The 26,181-nt window shown below is 40.1% G+C and overlaps 1 protein-coding gene across 8 annotated transcripts in view; it reads left to right on the forward strand.

The window, feature by feature from the left end:
* The window catches only part of ITSN1 (intersectin 1), a 237,227-nt gene that overhangs the window by 103,068 nt on the left and 107,978 nt on the right, over nucleotides 1–26,181 (forward strand). For all 8 annotated transcript variants that reach the window (XM_081572905.1, XM_081572901.1, XM_081572900.1 and 5 more), the window contains 8 exons: nucleotides 1,688–1,751; nucleotides 4,415–4,552; nucleotides 6,112–6,227; nucleotides 10,197–10,459; nucleotides 12,706–12,855; nucleotides 12,941–13,081; nucleotides 22,154–22,241; nucleotides 22,364–22,503. In XM_081572905.1, coding sequence (XP_081429031.1) covers nucleotides 1,688–1,751; nucleotides 4,415–4,552; nucleotides 6,112–6,227; nucleotides 10,197–10,459; nucleotides 12,706–12,855; nucleotides 12,941–13,081; nucleotides 22,154–22,241; nucleotides 22,364–22,503 — 1,100 coding nt within the window. The remainder of the gene's footprint in view (nucleotides 1–1,687; nucleotides 1,752–4,414; nucleotides 4,553–6,111; nucleotides 6,228–10,196; nucleotides 10,460–12,705; nucleotides 12,856–12,940; nucleotides 13,082–22,153; nucleotides 22,242–22,363; nucleotides 22,504–26,181) is intronic.

The following is a 26,181-nucleotide window of genomic DNA, read 5'->3' on the forward strand; positions in this document are numbered from 1 at the left end:
TGGAGGACCAGAGAACGCCTATGGACTGTGGTTTGCCAATCCGTGTTGTAGATCATTTCCCTCATTTCAGAGACGAAAGAACTTCCTCTTAGAGAGGGACAGTGATTTTGTTAATGTCACATGTCATTAGAGAGGAGAAGAGTCAAGAGTGGAATCCATATCTCCTGGTATCCAAGTCCAGGACTAGTTTTTTAAATTTATTGTTGCATTTTTTGTTAAGTAAATGAAATATGAACTTTCTTTTGTATAGTTCTGTACTGGGCACAGTGTTGTTACAAGTATGAATGAAAGCTTTCACTAAACTTCTGCTGATTCTAGTTTAATATTGCCAGTATTCTAAATGCAGTGAAAGAGTTTTAGTCGCTTAGTCATGTCTGACTCTTTGCAACCCCGTGGACTGTAGCCTGCCAGGCTCCTCTATCCCTGGAATTCTGCAAGCAAGAATACTGGAGTGGGTAGCCATTCCCTTCTCTAGGGGATCTTTCCGACTCAGGAATAGAACCCCAGTCTCCTGTATTGCAGGCACTGTTTCAGCCACCAGGGAAGCCCTCTAAATACAGTGTTAGAGACTAAATAAAACGATCGGTGAACTTTCCTCTTTCCAGTATACCAAAATCCAAGCAAAATATTATACGTGGTAATCTTCCCAGCATAATTGCTACCACTTTGCATTCCTTGACCTATTACCTGTCATCCTGGGCCTACCCCTCAGAAATCAGTAAAGGACATAAGACATTTGTCTCTCTATTCTTAACACTAGTTTATTTAAACATTCAAAATCTTCCATTGTAGCCTTCCTGGTATCTAAAGCTAGTTTCATGCCAGAAATGAAGATATATACACAAGTATTTTAAGAAATGAAAGCTAATTTTGAGAGGAAAGTTGAAATTCCAGGAATAATTCTTTATCACAAACCTAGGAAATGGCTGTGATATTGGCCATTTATGCAACCATGAGCAAATCTTTTTTTTTGTTTAAGTCTGTATAATGAAATGGGTAGAAGAATTCTCTGTAAGGTCCCTTCCTCTTCTGAAATTTTCTGAATCTTGTCTAAATTTGATAGTCATCATGATGGAGGTGGCAGGGGATGGCAAATGATACTGCATTTAGTGAAGTGAAAGTGAAATGAAGTTGCTCAGTCGTGTCCAACTCTTTGCGACCCCGTGGGCTGTAGCCTACCAGGCTCCTCAGTCCATGAAAAATTTCCAGGCAAGAGTACTGGAGTGGGTTGCCATTTCCTTCTCCAGGGGATCTTCCTGACCCAGGGATTGAACCCAGGTCTCCCATGTTGCAGGCAGATGCTTTACCATCTGAGCCACCAGGGAAGCCATTTAGAGAGGACACATTTCAGCTTTGTGAATAAAAACTAGATACAAATAGAGATGGTCACCTGGACCAAAGGGCAGGTTATATATTGAAACTCTAATTTTTTACATACTCATTCCTCATTAAACGTCTATTTAACAAAAGTTTATTGGCAGTGTGCCAGGTGCTATGCTTTGTGTTTTTTCCCTTTTTCACTGGGACTTAATTTCCTTATTGAAAAGCCCATTGGGTAATAGCAAATACTGTTTAAAGCACTGTGATTGCGTGAGATTGCATAGTACCTGTGTGCAGAACACTGATCTTCCTAGACAGTGAAGATTTGCTGATTCATCTTTATTTTTTTTTCCTGGCTTTCATTTAGGTCCCCAAGCAAGAACTATTCTTATGCAATCAAGTTTACCACAGGCTCAGCTGGCTTCAATATGGTAAGGAATGAAAAGTTCCTTGGTTTATATAAAGTGGAAATTTTATTTCTTAAATAGATAGGGCCTCATGAGTCTTTAGATTGACACCCTTATTTATAAGGGGGATATATGGAGTATGCTTAATTTTTCAGTGAGTTTTAACTCACAGTGATTCAGAAGTTAAAATGATTTAAAGTTGTCCCTTTTACTTCCCCCCTTTTGGTTTTTAAAAATACAGAAGCAGAGAGATTAATATAATGAATTCTCAAGAACTCATAACACAGCCTAAATAAATGTCTCCTCATGGCTAGTCCCGCTCCCCTCCTCCTTTCAATTATTTTAAGCCAAATCTCAGTCATTATATCATTTCCATCTGCAAATATTTCAGCCTGTATCTTCAAAAGACATAGGAATTTTTTTTCTACATGACCATAATACTGAAAGTCCACTTAAAACGGTTGATAGGAATTCTTATCATTAAGTTAATCAGATGGTGTTTAAATTCCTTAGATTGTCTCATAATTTTTTATAGTTGATTTGTTCAAATCAGGACTAAAGTAAATCTATATTTTATAACAGTTGGTTGATACACCTTTAAGTCTCCTTTAACCTATCAATTTCCCCTGGTCTTATTCTCCCCTTTCCCTTACCCACCCCCACCAAAACAAAACCCAGATCATTTGTCCTATGCTTTCTTACAGCCCACCTTGAGCTGATCGCACCCTTGTGATGTTAATTCATTCTTGTATTTCCTGTAGATTGGAAATTAGATCTAAGGTAGAGTTTCTCCACCTCAGTGCTGTTGACATTTTTGGCATGATAACTCTTTGCTGGTTAAGTAGTGTCTCTGGCCTCTGCCAGCTCCGGTAGTATGATCCCCACCCCCCACATGTGACAATCAGAAATGTCTCCAGACAGTGACAGATGTTCTTTGCAGTACCAAATCAATCAGTGTTTGAGAACCACTGATGCAGATCTGAGGAGAACCACTTGTCAGATTCAAATTTGATTTTTTTTCTTTTTTTGCAAAGTACATCAGAGATGATACTGGGTACTTTTATCAGGAGGCACACAAATGTCTCTCTGTCTATTTTGTAATTAATTTTTTTTTTTGGCGGTGCTGCGTGGCCTACGAGAGCTTAGTTCTCCAACCAGGGATCAAACCTATACCCCCTGCAACGGTAATGCAGAGTCCTATCCACTGGACCACCAGGGGATTCTCTGTAATGATTTTTAGTAGCTATTGATGAACATTGCCTAAATTCAGTAGGATTCTTTAAACTTAAATATTAACTAGAATGGTTTCTTCAGGAGTGTTTCTCTCTCAGTTATGCATTATTCATTGTTTCTGCCGGTAAGATAAACCCAGTCTGCACCGTTTACCTGCTAGGTTCCTGATTTTGCTGCAGGCTCGTTGATTTGGTTGTTTCATAAGTGGTCAAGCTCTAGGTCAAGCCCAGCCTGGTCCTTTCTATTTTGTATTAAAGGGTCTACCTTTTGCAATAGAGTAATAATAGACCAGTTAGGAAATATCTTATCTCTGTGACACATCCAAACCTCTTGAAGTCTGGGTGTGTACCAGTATCCTAGGGCCCTTTGAAATAAAAGCTGAAGACCTCACATTTATGGAGGATGGTTATTTTCATGACACTAGCGTATAATGAAATGTGTTTACCGAACTCTGGAGGCTGGTAGGGGTGACTGTAAAGAGACAGGGAAATTTGGGCAGTGATGAAACTGTTCTGTATATTGTAGTAGCCATACAACAGATTGTGTTTGTCAAAACTCACAGAACCGTAGTCTATAAAACGGGTGGATATTATGGAAGTTGTACCTTAAAAACAAAAAGAGTTTATGCCACTTGAGGAAATTTCAGACTTTGGAGGAGTTTCTTGATTTATGGCATCAGCAAAGCCCAGTTAGTTGCTCAGTGTAGCATCTGTCTTGTTGACCTTTTAGTGAACAGCTTTGTTGTCTTGCATTCTCTTTTTGGTGTCCAGTTGTTTTTTTTAAAAATCACATTCTTGGACTTGCTTGGGGAAAGTCTGTTTAATTAGCTAATCCTAAATTAATTAGGATTACAAAAAACAGTGGCGATTAAATCCTGAGGTTAAGGAACAGAAAACACCTTGCCTCTGGTTGGAGGCCATGAAGATCCACCCTTGGAGTCCTAGATAAGGGGTTGGTCCAGTGAGCTAAATCTGGTCTGCAGCTGATTTTGTAGGTGAAGTTTTGTTGTAAAGACAGCTGTGCCATTCATGTCTTTGTATACTGTCTGTGGCTAGTTTCCTGCTGGAGCAGCAGGATTCAGTGTGATAGAGATTGTGTGTTCTGCAAAGCTTAAACATTTAGTATCTGACCTGATAGTCTGTGGAGCGTGGTGTTTAAACGCACGTGAAATGTGAGTATGACATATTTTAAATGGGTGCAAGGACTGAGAAGGGTGTAATTATAATCACAGTTAACATCTGTTGAATGCTGAACACCATCCCAGCGAGGTGGGTTGTCTCATTTTGTCTTTGTACCAGTGGTATGAAGTCGGTACAATTTTTATAAACGGGGGTACAGAGGGACTCAACTGGCATAGAGTCAGAATGAGAAAACGGATCATTGAAATCACTCGTGAATAGTAACGAGCATGCATTTTCAAGAAACTAGAATACAATGAACTTTCTGTTGAATAGGAATCTTTCTGACATTGATCAAGATGGAAAACTCACAGCGGAAGAATTTATCCTGGCTATGCACCTCATTGATGTAGCTATGTCTGGTCAACCACTGCCACCGGTCCTGCCTCCAGAATACATTCCACCTTCCTTTAGGTAAGGAATATTTGGTTCTCATAAGAAATTGTGTGCTAGGTATGTTAGTTTCAAACTTGGCTTTGTTGGCTGTATGTCTTATAGTCATTTTTTCTTCTTGGCAAGTGAATGAAATCTCCACGTATTGAACTGAATCTTTTGAGGCAGCTTTTGTGTTAATCTTTGCCTGTTCCGTTCTTTAAAGTACTTAAATAGACTGTTAATAAAACAATCAAGTATAACATCACAAAATTGGTGCTTTTGAGACAATCCATGTAATCAAAACTCACCAAATAACTTTAGCAGTTAAAGTGAAACAACGTCAGCCTGCACATAGAAAATAAATCACGGAGATTCTGCCTATGAATTCTGCACATTCCAGAGGTAACAAAATGCTGGCAATGTAGAAATTATAATCAGCAAAATAATGAAAGGAAATTATCCTGGTCTGAAATACAGTCTCAATGGAGAGGTCAAGAGGGTAATTCAGAGTCCAGTTGGGAGGACCCCACCCACACACAGCCGTGTATGCATAGCCCTCTCAGAAAACTGCCTCTCAAAGCTCTAACTCAAAAGATAAATTTGAGCTCTTACAAGTGCAAAGAAGAACAAAAGAAGCCCAGATAAGAATTTCTGTCCCAATTCCTCCAGTGTCGGGAAAGATTAGGGGCAAAGTCTCCATAAAAGTATGAGACATGGAACCATTCCTGTCAGCACATGTGAAGTACGGGGAAGCTGAGAACACTGTGTGGGAAGAAACCAGTAGCTGGACAGTTTGTTCATAAAATCTCACAGCTGCAAGAATCACAAGAGACACTTAACACTGGTGGGTATGTTTGTGTGTACGTGTGTGTGTTAGTCGCTCAGTCGTGTCCATCTCTAGGCTCCTCTGTCCATGGGGATTCTCCAGGCAAGAATAGTGAAGTGGCTTGCCATGCCCTCCTCCAGGGAATCTTCCCAACCTAGGGATCAAAGCCGGGTCTCCTGCATTGCAGGCAGACTCTTTACCATCTGAGCTGCAAGGTGGAAGCTGACATAAAAAAGCATAGAAAGAAGTTAGGTAGACTGGTTTAAAAGAGCGAGAGAATGGGGGAAAGTGAAACTAGCCAATAAACTAAGTGATTTGTTTTAAGGACTATTAAGTGTAGGCATTTCATGTGTTTATTAAGAGAGCAAATGTAGAGATTCTGTAAAGGGAAAGGAGATGCTCACAATTAGCCAAGTTGTTAGTCTTCCCTTGGAAGAATTTAATATTCCATAGGAAGGAAACTGTGTCTCAGACACTACTCTAATCACTTGATGATTATTAACTGATTTAATCCTTTGAAACTGTCCTAATTTTGTGATGGTTCTAAATATTTAAACGAACTTGACATTCAGAGTCTGATGATGTTCAGATATTCATTTTTTAAAAACTCTTTATATAAGTGGAGAAGAGCACATCTTTATCTTTTCCTCACCAAAAATGACATCTGCTCCATTTTCTATGGCATAATCTTTAAAAGGTTGTTTTTCACGGTTTGCTCAATTCAATCTTGGCAACTAGACGTGAAGCCATTTTCTTTTTTCCACAATTGCAGAAGAGTTCGATCTGGTAGTGGTATATCTGTCATAAGTTCAACTTCGGTGGATCAGAGGTTACCAGAGGAGCCAGTTTTGGAAGATGAACAGCAACAACTAGAAAAGAAACTACCTGGTAAGACAGTCTTTATATTTGAATTTTATAGCCTATTAGAGATTTTCTGTCTCTAAGGCCAAGATGGAGGTAAAATATATTTAGCTAATGACATTATTGCTGTGTTTCTTTAACTGACCTTAGTCAGAAAGGAGACACTTTTCATATGCTTTTTGGATTTTAATATATGTGTAGAATGAAGAACATTATGTACTCTGCTGATGCACCTTTGTTCTAGCTCTTAAATTGAAATCTATTTAACACTTACCAGAAATTTTATAAATCTTATCTATAAAGCACTGAAAATTGATAAGCCTTTAAGATGATGGCTTAATACCACCAGTACAGAAATAGAATCTAAAGTTGCCTACTGTTGTTTTCTCATGTTGTTACAGAATCGAAAGCTCCTTGATAACAAGAAGCTATTTTAAGTTTAATAGGAACCTAATTTAAATTATCCTCATTTACAATGAGAAATTCATCATGCAATTAAAATATTCCCTGGTGGTTATGAATTATTAATATGAAATGATAATTGATACTAAGACGCCCTAATGAAATTTATTATGGAGTCTCTTCATGGTAAATACTCTGTCACTGCCGTTTTGCTGCATTTCAAGTGCTCAGGGGGTAATCGACCTGCTCAGGACACTACTAGCTCTCCCGCTCTCCTCTTAACTCAATTACTTTTTGTTCACTGATAAAGTGGTTCCTGAAAATGTTCTTTGTGGAAGTGTGTTGAGTCGAGTGAAGAATCTAACCATTAATAATACATGGTCCATGCCCTCTAGAAGGTTATGCTACAACTGAGGATTTAAGACATCCATATAAAAAGCCATCAAAGCAATGCATAACTGTGATAAGTTCCTGAAGGCAGAAGTATGGATACACAGCAGAGCTTACTTGTGGTTGGTTAGCGCAGACTGGCAAATATCCTGGCAGTTAAATCTCTGTGGAAGAGGTCATAGTGGAGTTGAGATTTGAAGATTAATAGGGTCATTACAGGGGTGGGAAGGAGGAACATTTCAGGTTAATAATCATGGGAATAAAGTCTTCAAGCAAATAAGGGCAGGAATCCTTAGAATTGGGAATTTTCTTTTTCTGTTGGTGGAAGATATTTAATTTTTACTTGGCTGCGTTGGGTCTTCATTGCCATGCAAGGGCTTTCTATAGTTGGGGCCAGCTGGGTCAACTCTACATTATGGTATGCGGGCTGCTCATTGCAGTGGCTTCTCTCTGTTGCTGAGTGGAGGCTCTGGACGAGCTGACTTCAGTAACTGGAGCTCTCAGGCTTAGCTGTCCTTCGATGTGTGGAGTCTTCCTGGACCAGGGATTGAACCCATGTCCCCTGCACTGGCAGGTGGATTCCTGTCTACTGTGCCACCAGGGGAGTCCGACATTTCAAGTTTTGAACAGGATGTGACATTATTAGAGTTTTTGGTTAATGCATTCTTTCTTTCAACAGCTATGTATATGTGCCTCTGTGTATCAGAAATGGGCCCAGATTTTGGAATTAAAAAGGTATACAGGGACTTTCAGTTTGTTTTTTTTTAATTGAGGTAAAATTTACTTAACATAACTTTGATCATTCTAAGTCAGCTAGTCTGCGTGGCTTAAACAGCAGAAATTTATTTCTCACAGTTCTGGAGGATAGAAAAGTCTATGATCAGGATGCCATCCAATTCCATTCCTGGTAGGGGCGCTCTTCCTGACTTGCAGATGGCTGCACTCTCAGCAGGTCCTCACTTGGCCTTTTCTGTGTGTGTGTACATGAAAAGAGAAAGATGACTTTCCCTTTTCTTATAAGACCACTAATTCATAACGAAGGCCCCATAGTCATGACTTTATCTTAACCCGAAGTATAGAGGTCCCATCTCCAAATCCCAGCCCACTGGAGGTTACTGTGTCCACATGTGAATTGATAGGGTAGAAAACACTCAGTCCAAAACAATGGCCATAGCTAGTTACTCAACATTCTCCCTTTTCCCCAGTCTCTAGTAATCATCAGTCTGCTATCTGTGTCTTTGGATTTACCTTCTCTGAATATTTCATAGAAACAGTATTATGCAGTGGGTGTTCTTTTATGTCTGGCTTCTTTCACTTAGCATAGTAGTTTTGAGATTTTATCCACAGTGTTGTACAGTTGCTAAGTCATGTCCTACTCTTTGCAGCCCCATGGACTGCAGCATGCCAGGCTTCCCTGTCTTTCACCATCTCCTGGAGTTTGCTCAAAATCATGTCGTGAGTCAGCGATGCCATCCAACCATCTCATCCTCTGTCACCCCCTCTCCTCCTGCCCTAATCTTTCCCAGCATCAGGGTCTTTTCCAGTGAGTCGGCTCTTTGCATCAGGTAGCCAAAGTATTGAACCTTCAGCTTCAGCATCAGTCCTTCCAATGAATATTCAGGGCTGATTTCCTTTATGATTGACTGGTTTGATCTCCTTGCAGTCCTAGGGACTCTCAAGAGTCTTCTCCAACACCACAGTTCAAAAGCATCAATTCTTTAGTGCTCAGCCTTCTTTATGGTCCAAGATCCCCTGGAGAAGGGAGCAGCTACCCACTCCAGTATCCTGGCCTGCAGAATTCCATGGACTGTATAGTCCATGGGGTTGCAAAGAGCCGGACATGACTGAGCGTTTTTCACTTTGACTTTTCTCAAATCCGTACATGACTACTGGAAAAACATAGCTTTGACTATATGGATCTTTGTTGGTAAAGTGATGTCTCTACGTTTTAATATGCTGTCTAGGTTTGCATGTATCATTACTTCATTCCTTTCTCTGGCTGCGAGGACTTGAAGTTTTCAAGTGGCAGAGTGAAATGAGTGTTGCCTCTTCTGAAACCACTAAAGGAGCAAAAAGAACAAGAAAACAAAACTTGCTTACCATTTCTGATCTCTCATCTAACTGCCGTGTATAAGGAAAGTCTGTCTTCAGTGGAGGGCAGGCAGGAATGTGGGAAGAAGCCAAGAAAGGATGCTCACAGCTACGTATCTCAAGACAAAGTGTGAAGTGACAGTTCTTGAAATAGATTGGGAACAATGGGAATGACGTGTTGCACAGGCTGGCAGCAAGAGCTTCCACTGTCTGGGGTTGGCTCCCAGGAGAAGCGTGTGAGGCAAACACAAAACTAAGTAGACAATGCTGAAAACACAGAAGGGACATGGAGCATGGAAAATTTTTTTTAAGTAAAATAAAATGGACGCAGTGTTAGCAAGGATCAGAGAAAAAAAATTGTTGACCTGAGGATAGTCTAAAATTCATTACCTTGGTATTCTTCAAAGAAGGAAACTGAAAAATAGGTTGGAAAAACTAGTTTACTGGGTGTCCTCTGCATAGTGATTAGGGCGCAACCTGCTCTTCAGTGTGAAACCCAGGAGGAGACGTATCATCTTACCTCTATTTTCAGAAACTGTTCTGTTTGTTAAAATTGAAAACAGAATGGCACAGTTTTATGCAAAGGAAAAAGAGGTAGAAAAGGAAGGACTTTCCTGGTGGTCCAGTGGTTAAGACTCTGGGCTCCCAATGCAGGGAGCTAGGGTTCGATCCCTGGTTGGGGAACTAAGATATCTCATGCCTGGTGGCCAAAGAAAAAGAGGCAGAAAGGGAGAAGTTTGTGGTATAGAGAAGAGAGTGGGTCAGTTGCTGAATCAAGGTCATAGAAAAGGGAAAGGATAGAGTAACAGGGACGGTATGGAGAAAGGGTGGTGATGCAGAAGTTCTGTTGAAAGGTTATTCCAGAAACCACGTTTTGGGCATTTTGAACGCTGTGATGTGGTTCATCTACAGGGGAGGGTATGTAAACAAGGCCCTGAGTGAAAGGGCCTGTACCTGGTGCTTATCCGTGAGGGCAGAGGCAGGCGGGAAGCCTAGGGAGTTCAAGTCTGCAGGTCCGTTACTCATTGCCGATGTGCCGTGGAGTTTTTCCTTTGAAAATGTTTGTTGAACATCATATGGCTTTTCATAACCATCCTGTCTCTTGTCTGAAAGTAACCTTTGAAGATAAGAAGCGGGAGAACTTTGAACGGGGCAACCTGGAGCTGGAGAAACGGAGACAAGCACTCTTGGAGCAGCAGCGTAAAGAGCAGGAGCGCCTGGCCCAGCTGGAGCGGGCAGAGCAGGAGAGGAAGGAGCGGGAGCGCCAGGAGCAGGAGCGCAAACGACAGCTGGAGCTGGAAAAGCAGCTAGAGAAGCAGCGGGAGCTGGAGCGGCAGAGGGAGGAGGAGCGCAGAAAGGAAATCGAGAGGCGGGAGGTGAGCGGCGGGAACAGTCCCGTCATTGACTCGGGTGCTCTTCTAGAGTCGTTTAAGTATCAGCAGTGTATCAGGGCTTCCCTGACGGCTCAGCAGGTAAAGAATCCACCTGCAATGCAGGAGATGGCAGGAGACACAGGTCCGATCCCTGGTCAGGTTCTTTGCCAGCTGAGCTACCCAGGAAGCCCACATGGCATGTGGCACAGCCAAAAAAAGTAAATAAATTTGAAGAAACAAAATTTTAAGAAAGTGTAAAAATATGGCCTTCCCTGATGGCTCAGTGGTAAAGAATCTGCCTGCCAGTGCAGGAGATGCGGGTTTGATCCCTGGAGTGGGAAAATCCGCTGGAGAAGGAAATGGCAACCCACTCCAGTATTCTTGTCTGGAAAATCCTGTGGACAGAGGAGCCTGGCGGGTTACAGTCCATGGGGTCCCAAAGAGTCAGAGACGAGTGACTGAGCATAACACGACAATAATATATTAACACAGTCGTGTTTTTTTCTTTTTACAGTTCAGTAGTTTTAGTTATTCACAAAGTTGTGCGACCATCACCACTGATTCATCACCCTGAAAAGAAATTGCTTAACCATAACGAGTTACTACTTCCCTTTCCCATTCTGCCCTGCCCTTAACAACGACAGGTTTACTTTCTGTCTCTATACCTTTGCCTATTCTGGACATTTTGAATAAACAGAGCCATAGGATATGTGGCTTTTTGTGTCTGGCTTTCACTTAGCATAGATTTCAAGGTTCATCCAATGTATAGATTGAATCAATACTTATTCCTTTTTTATAACTGAGTAATATTCCATTACATGGATAGACAACATTTTATTTATCCACTCATCAACTTGTGGACATTTGGGTTGTTTCTACTTTTGGGTATTTTGAATAATGTTGCTGTGAACATTCATGTACCAGTTTTTGATAACTGAGTCTTATAGCAAACTATTGCTATCAATTAAGTATTCTTTAGTCTTTTTTTCTGCATTCATATACACATATAGAAATAGAAAGGTTCATATGGTGGAGAGGCTGAGGGTTTAGTGAAATTGTTTTTTTAAACCACTGTAATGGTACCACACTAAATAGTTAAATTGTTTGGCATCTTTTTCCACTTTAGAAAACAAGTTTAGTAATCATTACTGTATTTTATGGAAGGCTTCCTAAATTTGGTGCCATACCTGGATATGGGCCAAGCCAATCTCTTGTCTGTCTTTCCAGTTTTAGTATGTTGTGACAGAAGCAATGCCATGATTCTTTTGTGTGGATGCAATGTCTTTTAAAGATGAGGGATCAGAGTGTTTGTTCTGAACTATATAATTGGCATTTACAGTGTGCCAGGCATTGATTAAGTCCCTGGAGATGTTGTGGCGACTAGGTACCCACCTGTCCTTCAGGCCCTTACAGTATAGCTGGAACGCAAGTATGTAAGAAGCAATTATGATACAATGAAGAGTTCTGGGGGCCCCTGACACATCCTCTGCCTCGCAGCCATCAGAGTCAGGGTTGAAGAGAGCTGACGTTGCTGGAAAAATTACAGAACCTTGTGTGCTAACAAGGAAACAAATGATTAAGGACATTAAACATGACAAGTGACAAAGTCACAGACTTTTAAAGCTTGAGATAAATAATAATTTCTCCTGTGACAGAAGAAATAATAATTACTCGTTTGATGGAAGAAAGGGTTTTTTTGTTTTGTATTTTTGTTCTCGGGTTTTTCCCAGGTTAATTTGCCTTTTTTGAAAAGATAATTTTGTTGTATTTACTTGGCTGCTCTAGGTCTTAGTTGCGGCATGTGGGATCTTTAGTTGACACATGTGGTATCTAGTTGCTTGACCAGGGATCGAACCCGGGCATCCTGCATTGGGATCTTGGAGTCCTAGCCACCAGGGAAGTCCCATAATTTTCCTTGTTTTCTTTTGAGTCAGTAAATAAGGAAGCAGGTTTACTTAGCACACCAAGCGTTCTTAAAGGCCTAAGGAATTGAATGTCAGTGGTCCAGTAGTCCTTTGTTCTCAACCCGTGTGACTGTAAGAGCCTTTCTGAATATTCGCTTTTTTCACATGGAAGTAATAACATACTTGTATGAAATTTTGTGCTGTTTTATAATGAAAGTCACTTATCATGTTTAATACCATTTCATCCCTAAAAGAAAAGACTTACTAGATGTAACGTTTATTAAGAGACATTGAAGAGTGTAAGAACTGAATGGCTAGTAAATTGCCTGTTTGTGTATGTCACAGGCTGCGAAACGGGAGCTTGAAAGGCAAAGACAGCTTGAATGGGAACGGAATCGAAGGCAAGAACTATTAAATCAAAGAAACAAAGAACAAGAAGACATAGTTGTGCTGAAAGCAAAGAAAAAGACTTTGGAATTTGAATTAGAAGCTCTAGTGAGTAGTTTGATTGTGCTTTGGGAACCTACTTGCATTGAATTGTTAAATGCTAATGATTCTTATTATTTTTCACTTGTTTAAGAATGATAAAAAACATCAACTAGAAGGAAAACTTCAGGATATCAGATGTCGATTGACAACCCAAAGGCAAGAAATTGAGAGCACAAACAAATCTAGAGAGTTGAGAATTGCAGAAATCACCCACCTACAACAGCAATTACAGGTGAGAAAACATGTCCCTTGAAAGCCTTTTCGCTTCTGTGCCTTTCTTTGATTCATTTCATTCATTTATTCACTCAGCAAACATCAAGCATCTAGCAGGCCAAGATGAAGTAGGCAGGGTACTTGCCTGAAAGTAGTTATTGTTCAGTTGCTAAGTCGTGCCGGACTCTGTGACCCCATGGACCGTACCGCACCAGGCTTTGCTGTCCTTCACTATCTCCCGGAATTTGCTCAGACTCACGTCCATTGAGTTGGTGATGACATCCAATCAGCTCATCCTCTGAAAGTAGGCTGTCTGGTAATTCAGCACACTTGCTGGGACTGCTGCATGCCAACTAGTGCAAGCACCGGTAAGCACTGAGGATCCAGCAGTGGATAGCAGAGACAGAAACCCTGTCCTCGTGGAGCTTACCTTCTGTTTGCAGGGTAGACAAGGACTCAGGATATAAGACAAGCGTGTTCTCTATTAGAAGAGGGAAAGTTGCTCTGGAGAGCGAGTAGGGAAGAGAGTCTCTAGCAGAGAGGCCTGTGATTTTAAGTAATGTGGTCAGGTCAGGCATCTCTGTGAGTATGATGTTGGGGCAAAAACATGAAAGAGGTGAACGGCTGAGCCAGATGGATATCTAGCAGAACAAGCTCTAGGTAGGGCAACAGTTGTGCAGAAGACCTGAGGCTGTAAGCTGGTCTCTGGGATGCCAGTTACAGCATCAAGACAGCTATGGTTGGAGCAGTTGGGGGCTGGATCATGCAGGACCTGTAGTCCACTCCTGAGGCTTTGGCTTTACCATGATAACCACAATAAAGAAGTGCAGTTAAGTTTATCAGGGGGAGTTCCAGAGAATAGTTGGAGACACAATGGAGTACTCTAAGCAGTTCTGCTTTCATTTTATTACCTATTCAGCCTTCACCACCAAGTTGTTAAGATTTCATCTGATTTGGTTTCAAGTGTTGAGTTAAGGGGGGCATCCAATTCATGTAGATACTGTTCTGCATACCATCCTAAAAGGTGATCAGTTTTGGACACTGTGACTCTGATTTCAGCTTCTTTTTCTCAGCCTGATGGTTTTGAGATTTATCCGTATTGTTGAGTAAATCAGTCCTTTGTTCCTTTTCATCGGTTCAGTCAGTTTAGTCGCTCAGTTGTGTTCAACTCTTTTGTGACCCCATGGACTGTGGCACGTCAGGTCTCCCTGTCTATCACCAACTCCGGGAGCTTGCTCAAACTCATGTCCATCAAGTTGGTTGATGCCACCCAACCATCTCATCCTCTGTCGTCCCCTTCTCCTCCTTTACCAGTGAGTCGGTTCTTCACATCAGATGGCCAAAGTACTGAAACTTCAGCTTCAGCATCAGTCCTTCCAATGAATATTCAGGACTGATTTCCTTTAGGATGGACTGGTTGGATCTCCTTGCCATCCAAGGGACTCTCAAGAGTTTCCAACATCACAGTTCAAAATCATCAATTCTTCAGCGCTCAGCTTTCTTTATAGTCCAACTCTCACATTCATACATGACTACTGGAAAAAGCAGAGCTTTGACTAGACGAACCTTTGTTGGCAAAGTAATGTCTCTGCTTTTAAATATGCTGTCTAGGTTGGTCATAGCTTTTCTTCTTTTTCATCACTGAGTAGTATTTCCTTATTTATCCCATCACCTGCTGAGGGACATTTAGGTTTTTTCCAGTTTGGGACTTTATGACTAAAGTTGCAATGAGTATTTACTTATATGTTTTTATGTGGAAATATATTTTATTTCTCTTGGTTAAATTTTAGGAGGAGAATTCCTGTGTTATATAAGTATGTGCTTAACCATGTCAGAGTCTATCAAACTGTTTCTAAAGTGGTTGTATCATTTTACAGTCTCACCAGCGGTGTATGAGTCCTTCAGTTGCTCCTCACTCTTGCCAACACTTCCTTTTGTCATTATTTTTAGCATCTCTGGTGGGTGGGTAGCAATATCTCATGTAACTTTAATTTGCATTTCCCTAAAGGCTAAATGCTGGTGGGTGTTGGTTCTTATGTGTATTAACATGCATCTTCTGTGTGTGTTTTGTGAACAAATCGTAACTCGTCCTTTATTGGGTTGTTTATCTTATTATCAAAGTTCTTTATATAGTCTTATAAGAAGTCCTTTGTCAGGTGTTTTGCAAATATTTTCACCTAGTCTCTGGCTTGCCTTTTCATTTTGTAATGGTGTTTTTTAAAGGGCAGATGTTTTAAATTTTGATAAAGTTCAATTTATTAATTTTTTCTTTTATGGATTTTTCTGTTCTATCTGAGAAAGCTTTGACTATCCCAAGGTTGAAGATGTTTTCCCTTATGTTTTCTTCCAGAAGTTTTACACTTTTATCTAACTTATTTAGTTCTGTGATCCATTTTTGATTGATTTTTACGTGAAATGCAAGGTAAGGGAGTGAGAGTCATTTTTTTCCATACCGACACCCAGTTTGTTCTATCAGTGTTTATTAAAAACCTTAGTAGCTTGTTGATAATCAGCTGACCACATTTGTAAAAATCTTTTCTAGACTATCTTTTGTTCCATTGATCTACATCTATCCTTTTACCGGTATTTCCCTTTGTTGACCTGCAACTATGGAAATTTTAAAGTATTTTTTCCTCCTTTATTTTGTTAATATGGTGCTTTACCTTGATTTAAATTTACATATTAAACCAACTTTCCATTCTTGGGGTAAACTGCCCTTCAGTTCAGTTCAGTCGCTCAGTCCTGTCAGACTCTTTATGACCTCATTGACTGCAGTGTGCCAGGCCTCCCTGTCCATCACCAACTCCCAGAGTTTACTCAAACTCATGTCCATTGAGTTGGTGATGCCATCCAACCATCTCATCCTCTGTCATTCCCTTCTCCCGCCCTCAATCTTTCCCAGCATCAGGGTCTTTTCAAATGAGTCAGTTCTTCCCATCAGGTGGCCAGAGTATTGGAGTTTCAGCTTCAGCATTAGTCCTGCCAATAAATATTCAGGACTGATTTCCTTTAGGGTGGACTGGTTTTATATCTTCTTGTAGTCCAGTGGACTCTCAAGAGTCTTCCAATACCACAGTTCAAAAGCATTAATTCTTCGGTGCTCAGCTCTCTTTATAGTCCAACTCTCACATCCATACATGACCACTGGAAAAACCATAGTCTTGACTAGACGGACCTTTGTTGGCGAAGTAATATTTCTGCTTTTGAATATGCTGTCTAGGTTGGTCATAACTTTTCTTCCAAGGAGTAAGTGTCTTTTAAGTTCATGGCTGCAGTCACCATCTGCAGTGATTTTGGAGCCCCAAGAAATAGTTTCCCCCTCAGTCAGTCTCTCCCATCAGGAAGCTTCCATAAGCCTCTTATCCTTCTCCATCAGAGGGCAGGCACACTGAAAACCACAATCACAGACAACTAACCAATCTAATCACATGGACCACAGCCTTGTCCAACTGAATGAAACTGCCCTTAGTCATGGTATATTATTGTTTTAAAAAATTATTGTTTAGATTCAATTTCCTATTATTATGGGTCTTTTTATTTAAATTCATGGGGGATATTAGTTTCATTTCTCATAATGTCCTCATCTAGCTTTGGTATCAGGGTAATAAGTAAGTAAATAAGGTGTATTCTTTTTTATTTTCTAAGAATTATATGAAATGGTAGTCCTCCCTTGATATCCATGGGGCCCTGGTTCCAAGCTAACTGAGGATACCAAAATCCATGGATGGTCAAGTTCTTTATGTAAAATGGATAGTATGATAGTCTCTTTGTGTCTGCATACTTGGATTGAAATTTGATCCTAGGCTTGTTGAATCCAGATTGACTGGATGGTAGACTATCTGTAGTTGTAGCTACTGCTTATTGAAGGCCTGGCATGTGAAGAGCTTAATGGGAATATTAAATAGAATTACACGATACCCTGGTAATGGCAGTATCATGACTCTCATAAGTGGGAAAGTGAAGATTCTAAAAAGGAATATTCTGTTTCGGAATCAGTTTCTAGCTGGGCAACAAGAATCCAAATTTAACCTGGTTTATGTTACTTCAGCACTTTCCTTCTTAACTTGATACCACCCTGCCTCGCTAGCTAACCCCTTCTCTCTTAAAATCTTCTTAAGCTTCTCTCTTAAAATCCTGTATGAAAATGTTCGTTGCTCAGTCGTGTCTGACTCTTTGTGACCCCATGGACTGTAGCCCACCATGCTCTTCTGTCCATGGGATTCTCTGGGCAAGAATACTGAAGTGGGTAGCCATTCCCTTCTCCAGGGGATCTTCCTGACCCAGGGATTGGACCCGAGTTTCCTGCATTGCAGGCAGATTCTTTACCATCTGAGCCACCAGGGAAGATTATAACCCTAAATATTTCTAACGAACTTTCTCTTACCACCTTTCATACCGGAGTCCAATTATCAGAGTCCAGTCTCAGTACAGTTGGCCATCTGTGTGGATTCAACCAACCCTAGGATTCAGAATGCCAGTCATACTTAGCTGTTTTATGTAAGGGACTTGAACATCCTTGGGTTTTTTTATTGTGGAGCTCCTGAAACCAGTACCTCATGGATACCAAGGCATTACTGTTTCTTGCTTAAATTTTTGGTAGCATTGACTAGTGAAGCCTTATGGACCTGGACATTTCACTGTGGTAGGACTTATTATTGCAAAATTTGTTTAGTAGATTCAGGGCTATTCCAGTTTTCTATTTGTGCTGTATTCTCTTTTGATAATTTGTATGTTTCAGTGAATTTGTCTATTTCATCTAAGTTAACAAATTTATTTGTATAAAATTGTTTACAATATTCTCTTATTATTCTTTGCAAGTCTATAGTGTCTGTAGTGATGTTGCAGGCTGATGTTGGGAATTTGTGTCATTTACCTCCCACCCCAGGTCCTACTCTCCTTCTCCTCTTTGTTCTCTCCTTTCTCTTCCACCTCCCTCTTTTCTCCAATAGTCTAGCTAGGAACTAATAGGCTTTATTGATTTCTTTTTTAATAAATGTTTTATTTTATTGTTTTTTCCTCTATGCTATGTCTGTTTTCTATTTCATTTACCTAGGCTCCTTATTATTTCCTTCCATTTACTAATTTCAGGTTTCATTTGCTTTTGTCTAACCTATTAAGAAGCTTAGATTATTGAATTTGGACCTTTCTTGATTTCTGCTAATGTATAAATATATTAAGCTGTAAATTTCCTTCCAAGCATTGTCATAGCCATATTAGTACAAATTTTAATATGTTGTATTTTTATATTCATTCCATTCAGAACCTGCTTTTTATTTCCTTTGTCATTTCTTTGAAGGGTTATTTAGAATTATGCAGTTTAGTTTCCAAATACTTGGATTTTTTTTTTCAGCTGTCTGATTGATTTCTGGTTTATTTATGGTATGGCATCTGGTCCCATCACTCCATGGGAAATAGTTGGGGAAACAGTGGAAACAGTGTCAGACTTTATTTTTTTGGGCTCCAAAATCACTGCTGATGGTGACTGCAGCCATGAAATTAAAAGACGCTTACTCCTTGGAAGGAAGGTTATGGCCAACCTAGATAGCATGTTTAAAAGCAGAGACATTACTTTGCCAACAAAAGTCCGTCTAGTCAAGGCTATGGTTTTTCCAGTGGTCATGTATGGATGTGAGAGTTGGACAGTGAAGAAAGCTGAGCACCGCAGAATTGATGCTTTTGAACTGTGGTGTTGGAGAAGACTCTTGAGAGTCCCTTGGACTGCAAGGAGATCCAATCAATCCATCCTAAAAGAGATCAATCCTGGGTGTTCATTGGAAGGTCTGATGTTGAAGCTGAAACTCCAACACTTTGGCCACCTCATGCGAAGTGTTGACTCATTGGAAAAGACCCTAATGCTGGGTAGGATTGGGGGCGGGAGGAGAAGGGGGCGACAGAGGATGAGATGGTTGGATGGCATCACCGACTCGATGGTCATGGGTTTGGGTAGACTCTGGGAGTTGGTGATGGACAGAGAGGCCTGGCATGCTGCAATTCATGGGGTCACAAAGAGTCGGACACGACTGAGCGACTGAACTGAACTATGGTATGATCTGTAAGCACAGTTTGTGTGATTTTAATCTTTTTAAGTTTATTGAGACTTATGTTACGGCTCAGCATGTGATCTGTCTTGGTGAATGTTCCATGTCACTTGTGAAGGATGTGTACTTTGTTGAAGCTGGGTTGGGTGTCCCACAAATGTAAGTCGATCAAGTTGGTTCTTAATGTTGTTCATATCTTCAGTGTGCTTCCTGATTATCACAGAAATCCTAATCAATTTGAGATTTGAAATATTAGGATATGACAAAAAATGTAAATAGTATCAGAAGTTCACTGCTAGAAATTATTTGAAAATATTTTAAAATGCATGCACAAGTACATTCTTTTCTATGTTAACTCTCTGTGTCTTTCACTGACTATGAGAAGTTTCATAAAATATGCCCTTGGAAAATTTAGGACTGAAAACCATAGGTTTATTTATTATCTCACTGAATCCTGTGTATCCAAACATATGTTTACAATTGATGCTTAGTGTGTTTAGTTTTTGAAAAAAAAATACAAGTCAAGGTTCCTGAAAAAGCAGTGAAATTAAAAATAATGCATGGTTTAAAGAAAACCAAGTACATAGCAGGCAATGATATATTGGTTTTCTTTCTTTATAAGTATTAGCAGATTCTTGCTATGCAGATGAGTCAAGTAGCGCTTCATACTGACTTGACCTATATTAGAAAGTTAGGTTGTACATTTAGAAGTACTGTTGGGACTTCCCTGGTGGTCCACTGGTTAAGATTCCACGTCTCAGTGATTTTGAGCCAGGCTTCATATTGATACTTCCTTGTTTGCCCGTTTCAGCAAAGAGAATGTGGGGTTGGGTCAGAGGCGTGGCCTTGGTTTAGTGAGGCAAATAGGAGGAGAAGCTCAGCTGGCTATGCTTTTTGGGGAAACAGTCTGATCTGTGTCTTCTGTTTTGTCTAAATTGGGCAGGACTGGGGAGAGTACTTTTGTTTGTGTGGCTTATTCATGTGAGAAGATGCTTCCAAATGTTCTCCACTGAGCTGCATTGCCCTACAGTTGGGACGTATAGTACACAAAGATTTCTTACATACAAGCCAGTCAGTATCTAAAGGTGGTTGTTCCAGAAAGGACTGGTTTTTAGCCTCTGGTGAAAATTTTTCATGAAGACATTTTTACTTTTTCAAAGGAAAAGTTAATACACAGAGATTTATTTTTCTCAAGTCAGAGTAAAAAAGAAAGTCAAATGCATTCATGCATGCATACTAAGTCACTTTAGTCATATCTTACTCTTTGTGACCCCACGGACTGTTGCCCACCAGACCTCTGTCCATGGGATACTCCAGGCAAGAATGCTTGAGTGGCTCCCATACCCTCCTCCAGGGGATCTTCCCAACCTAAGGATTGAACCTGGGTTTGCGTTACAGGCGAATTATTTACCACTGAGCCACTGGGGAAGCCACAAAAGTCAAATATTCCTTAATAAAGGCTACAAAAGCTGTCTTTTTTCGTAATATATGTAGAAACTACATTGAATAATTTAAGCTGAACTTAGGCAAATACAGTTGCTTCTCAAGTCACCCGTGAAAACTCCTCACAGTCCTGTACAATGTGGTTTAGCTTTTATCTATGGAAGCACAAGCTGGAATCAAGATTGCCGGGAGAAATATCAATAATCTCAGATATCCAGATGACACCACCCTTATGGCAGAAAGTGAAGAAGAACTAAAGAGCCTCTTGATGAAAGTGAAAGAGGAGAGTGAAAAAGTTGGCTTAAAGCTTAACATTCAGAAAACTAAGATCATGGCATCAGGTCCCATCACTTCATGGCAGATAGATGGGGAAACAGTGGAAACAGTGGCTGACTTTATTTTTCTGGGCTCCAAAATCACTGCAGATGGTGACTGCAGCCATGAAATTAAAAGATGCTTGCTCCTTGGAAGGAAAGTTATGACCAACCTAGACAACATATTAAAGAGCAGAGACATTACTTTGCCAACAAAGGTCCATCTAGTCAAGGCTATGGTTTTTCCAGTGGTCATGTATGGATGTGAGAGTTGGACTATAAAGAAAGCTGAGTGCAGAAGAATTGATGCTTTTGAACTGTGGTGTTGAAGAAGACTCTTGAGAGTCCCTTAGACTGCAAGGAGATCCAACCAATCCATCATGGAGGAGATCAGTCCTGGGTGTTCATTGGAAGGACTGATGTTGAAGCTGAAACTCCAATACTTTGGCCACCTGATGCGAAGAGTTGACTCATTGGAAAAGACCCTGATGCTGGGAAAGATTGAGGGCAGGAGGAGAAGGGGATGACAGAGGATGAGATGGCTGGATGGCATCATCAATTCGATGGACATGGGTTTGGGTAGACTCCGGGAGTTGGTGATGGACAGGAGACCTCACGTGCTACGGTTCATGGGGTCACAAAGAGTCAGACATGACTGAGCGACTGAACTGAACTGATGTCGGTTAAAAAATAGTCTATTCAAGGTTTCTGTGCAGCTGTTTAAAACAGTGGCTGTATCCTCAGTGGTGAGCCACATACGGCAGCTAAGATTCTAATTATTAAAGTCCTGGTTTGAATTCTGTTTCCGACTTCAGGTGTATGGTCACCCTCAGTTCAGCCCTATTAAGGATCAAAGTTCAGGACAGAACGGTTCCTGTTTAAACTACTGAGTCAGTTTACAAATAGCAGGGTCACTGCCTTTGTATTTGATTCTAGTGCAATTTGAGAGATCATTCCTTTCCATTTTCTCCACTGAGTTGTACATGTGGTTCATTTTTAAAAGCTTATAAATAGGCAATAAGTCAGTAAAAATGTAAGAAATATCAAGGGAGCTATAACTGTCTTATTTAAACTTTATTTCAGTGAAAAGCATTTGGCAAACAATTAATTTCTTGGCGAGAAAACAAGAACAACAACCCCGACTAGTGATTAAATGCAGTTTCACTGTAGACGATTTGGGATGAGGTTAGGAGAATCTTTGAGGGAGCAGAAAATTGACCGCTGCCTGCCAGGACTGTGGGTCTAAACATGGTAGTTTTCTCCACCACTCATTGCTGTGTTCTCTTTCTCTCCTAGGAGTCCCAGCAAATGCTTGGAAGACTTATTCCAGAAAAACAGATACTCAATGACCAATTGAAACAAGTTCAGCAAAACAGTTTGCACAGTAGGTGTTTTCTTTTTAAAGTTGACATTTTCCTTCCTCACTGGCAAGAAATGAGAACCTGAAAACCATTTTTCCTCACTGCCAGTTTGTTTTTCTTATCTTGCCATGTTTTTCTAAAATAGGGGATTCACTTCTCACACTCAAAAGAGCCTTAGAAGCGAAAGAACTGGCTCGGCAGCAGCTACGAGACCAACTGGATGAAGTGGAGAAAGAAACTAGATCAAAATTACAGGAGATTGATATTTTCAACAATCAGCTGAAGGTACCTATTCTGTGTGTGCCTACATGTATGTCTTCCTTTGTTAATTTTTCTAAGTGGCCGTGATGGTTAGTTGATATTTGACCTCCAGGCAGAAAAATTTATTCTGCTGGTTTGTCAGCCATCATAAAAGCCCTCACATTTATAGATGAACATTAAATAATCTAAGTTGAATTTTTGCCCTTTAAAAAATAAAAATGAATTTGACCTCTTTAAATAAAGAGCTGAGTAAATGGCCCCAACTTGACATCTGTCTTTTACATGAATACATTTTTGCACATCTCCATCCTTGTGTCTGTTGAGAACTCCATCAAGTTGAATTGCTAAAAGCTGGGCTCGAAAAGCTACATCTTTCTTATGTTCTTTGAAGAAGATTGAAAAGGAACTGTGTTCTCTTTGACAGCTAAGACATTTTTTGCCTCTTCTTATCTTCAGGATTGTCCTTGAATATAGATAGATCTTTATTTTGTGACCTCACACTTTAAAATATTATGGTATAGTGGAGTAATTACCTTTGTCTCTGTGGTGGAAGTGGTGCATGGTTTTGCTATATTTTCACAGAATAATTCAGGAAAATGCCAAAGCTCCCAGGGAAGATACAGGTGGTGAAATCACAGCCTTTTTCTGATTTGGTGCTTTTGGTTTAACGTGACAGCTTTATCATCCTAAGAATGATTATTATCCTGTAATAATATATCTTGAAATTCAAACAGCTTATTTCCTATTAACAGCAATCACATACTTTAGATTTAAGTAGATATTGAAGTTTTTAATCAATTATGTTCTTTTAAAAAGTTGGATTTTACACTTTTTTTTTTTTCTCAAGTATTTTTTGTTTCCAACCTAAAATCCTTTATACTTGCTTCTGGCCAGTTTAGCTTCTGATACTTAGAAAAAGTTCAAGTATTTTTCTTCATTATTCTATTTTTCATTATTAGAAATACAAAAAACAAATTTGAAAGCGTATTTGAGATTTTTAGTTGACTTTAGAATTTTGATTCTAGGCCAGCTTGTCTAGACATTTGAGTTTGAGGTATTTGCACTGTGTTTTCAGAGTAATAAGTAATGAGGTTTTCACAATTATGCAATTCCAGGAAGATGATCTTAGGGGAAATATTATTTGAGCCAACTTACTGTTGTGAGTTTATTTTCAATATTGCTCTCATGCTTACACTGAATATGTGTTTGTGTATGTGTGTATGTGCGCTCTATATATTTTCGGTATGTGTACATATATGATTATGTATCTTATATAAGTATTGGAATTACAGCTGTCAGTTCTCCTTCTCTAGAATAAATGGAAACACTGACATTACCTCTCACTATTACCTGTCACTATTTCAAGCAAAAAGAATATGGCGCTGTGGCAACCTTGTAGTCCTTTTTAATAGCCTCTTGGAATATAAACTTAAGTATTCAGGTGTGTTCTGACCCAGGCAGTACTCCAGATTTATGCCTTGATCTTAAGTTTCCTTTGTCTAAAAGTTAGGCCCCAGGCAAGGCTCACATGTCAGAAGATGGCTCTCGTCGGCGGTTTTTGATAATGCCTGGATAATTTGCAGATTCTTTTTGCTGTTGTACTGTTGTCATTGCTAAAGAGAACCCCCTGAAAATGTGATGTGAGTCACTCTCACTGTTTAGTTGACTAATGCTGACTTCAGTGTTAAGAGAGTTTTTAGACCTTTATTCTACTGGCCCTTTTTCCAAATATGTGTGTTTATCGCTCAGTTGTGACTGACTCTTTGTGACCCCATGGACTGTAGCCAACCAGGCTCCTCTATCCATGGACTTCTCCAGGCAAGAATACTGCAGTGAGTCGCCATTTCCTTCTCTAAAGGATCTTTCCGACCCAGGGATCAAACCTGGGTCTCCCACGCTACAGACAGATTCTTTACCATTTGAGCCACCAGGGAAACCTGAATATACTTGTTTTTAAATATTTCTTTCTGTTGTAACTTTTCTTTTAGTTTTCCATTATTACTTCAAATTTAAGTCAGTGTGGAGTGTAGAGAGTTAAAAAAAAAAAAATCACAAGCCAGTATGTAGCTACATTGTCTTGTTATTTAAAACAAATAAGTTTTGAGTTTGGAGGACTTAGTGACCGACTGTATTATGTTTCTGACAGTTGTTATTTCTAGTATTCCTCGCCAACCTGGTGAGATCAAAACAGAAACAGGTACACTGAAGATCAAAAGATTTATAATTTGAGGGGAACAGTTCTTGAGGCCATAGCCCTTTGCCTGGCAAAGAAGTGAAGCCGCTCTTTCCTTCTTCTGCAAAAAAAAAAGATGTATAATTTGATTGAGACAGCTCAGAGGCAGATTTAAGATTTTATCCTCTTGAGTATCTCCTGTCTGTTTTCTTTGTTATAATCACATTGGCGAATGTGAAGCTTTTTACTTTTTTTTTTTTACTTTAGAGCTTGTTCACTTTGTTGTTGGTATTTAGTCACTAAGTCGTGTCTGACTCTCTTGTGATCCCATGCACTGTCGTCCACTAGGCTGCTTTGTCCATGGGATTTCCTAGGCAAGAATACTGGAGTGGGTTGCTGTTTTCTTCTCCAGGGGAATTTCCCGACTCAGGGATTGGATCTGTGTCTCTTGCATTGGCAAGCAAATTTGTTACCACTAGCAGTTATAATTTCTTATAAGATGAGATGAACTAGGCCAGCCAGCATTCTGACTCTTTGGGATTTCTTCCATGCATCCCTTGATACAATAGAACCTTTGCAGCATCCTCACTAATGTTGGCAAAAATTACTTCTACCTTGCCGAAACACTTCAACTGTCCAGTAATTCCACATGTCAAATTTGATGGTGTGAATTTGCTCTATCCTAAACCTTCCTCTCCCCAGGGGAAACCAGCCTGGAAAGTATAGAAAAGAAATTAGGACTTAGCTTTGTTTTATATGCGTATAAATTGTTCATCCAGAGAAAGAAAGTTCAGTTCACTCATTGTCAACTAGTATGGTGACACTGGAGAAATGCCTACAGAGTGTAGACTTTTAAAAGTAGTTCATCAAAGGGGACTTTCCTGGTCATCCAGTGGTTAAGACTGAGCTTCCAGTGCAGGGGACTTGGGTTAGATCCATGGTCCATAAACAAGGATGCCACATGGTGTGGGGCGTGGCCAAAAAAAGAAGTCGTTGATCAGAACATTAAAACCTGTATTCAGTTTCTAGCCCCATAAATGAGGGTTCCATTTAGCAAAATCCAACTCTCCTAGTTTCTTTGGTACAAAACTACTTGCAATAAGCCGTTCACTTCTTTTGACGCACACTCACAGTCATGTCCAGTTCCTTACCGTAAGGGCATGCAGGGAACAATAACATAGAGGTAAAGAATCTACCTGCCAATGCGGAAGGTGCAGTTTCAATCACTGGGTCGAGAAGAAATCCCCTAGAGAAGGAAGTGGCAACGCACTCCAGTATTCTTGCCTGGAAAACCCATTGACCGAGAAGCCTGGTGGGCTACAGTCCATGGGGTCTAAAAGAGTGACTGAGCACAGTACGTAGCACAGGGAACAGTAGTACCCTGTTTTAGCCCGGATTCTCAAGCATAAGACTGTGTTCAGGAAGTATAATTGTGTTTAGTTTCTTGAATGAGAAAGTGTTTAGAGGGTAGGTATGCTGTTTCCTTTGCCTTTCTTTCTTTCTTTTTAATATGCAATCTGGTTTAGTCC

The sequence above is a fragment of the Giraffa tippelskirchi genome, chromosome 2 (assembly GCF_054371585.1).
Source record: "Giraffa tippelskirchi isolate mGirTip1 chromosome 2, T2T-mGirTip1v1.2.pri, whole genome shotgun sequence".
NCBI lineage: Eukaryota > Metazoa > Chordata > Mammalia > Artiodactyla > Giraffidae > Giraffa > Giraffa tippelskirchi.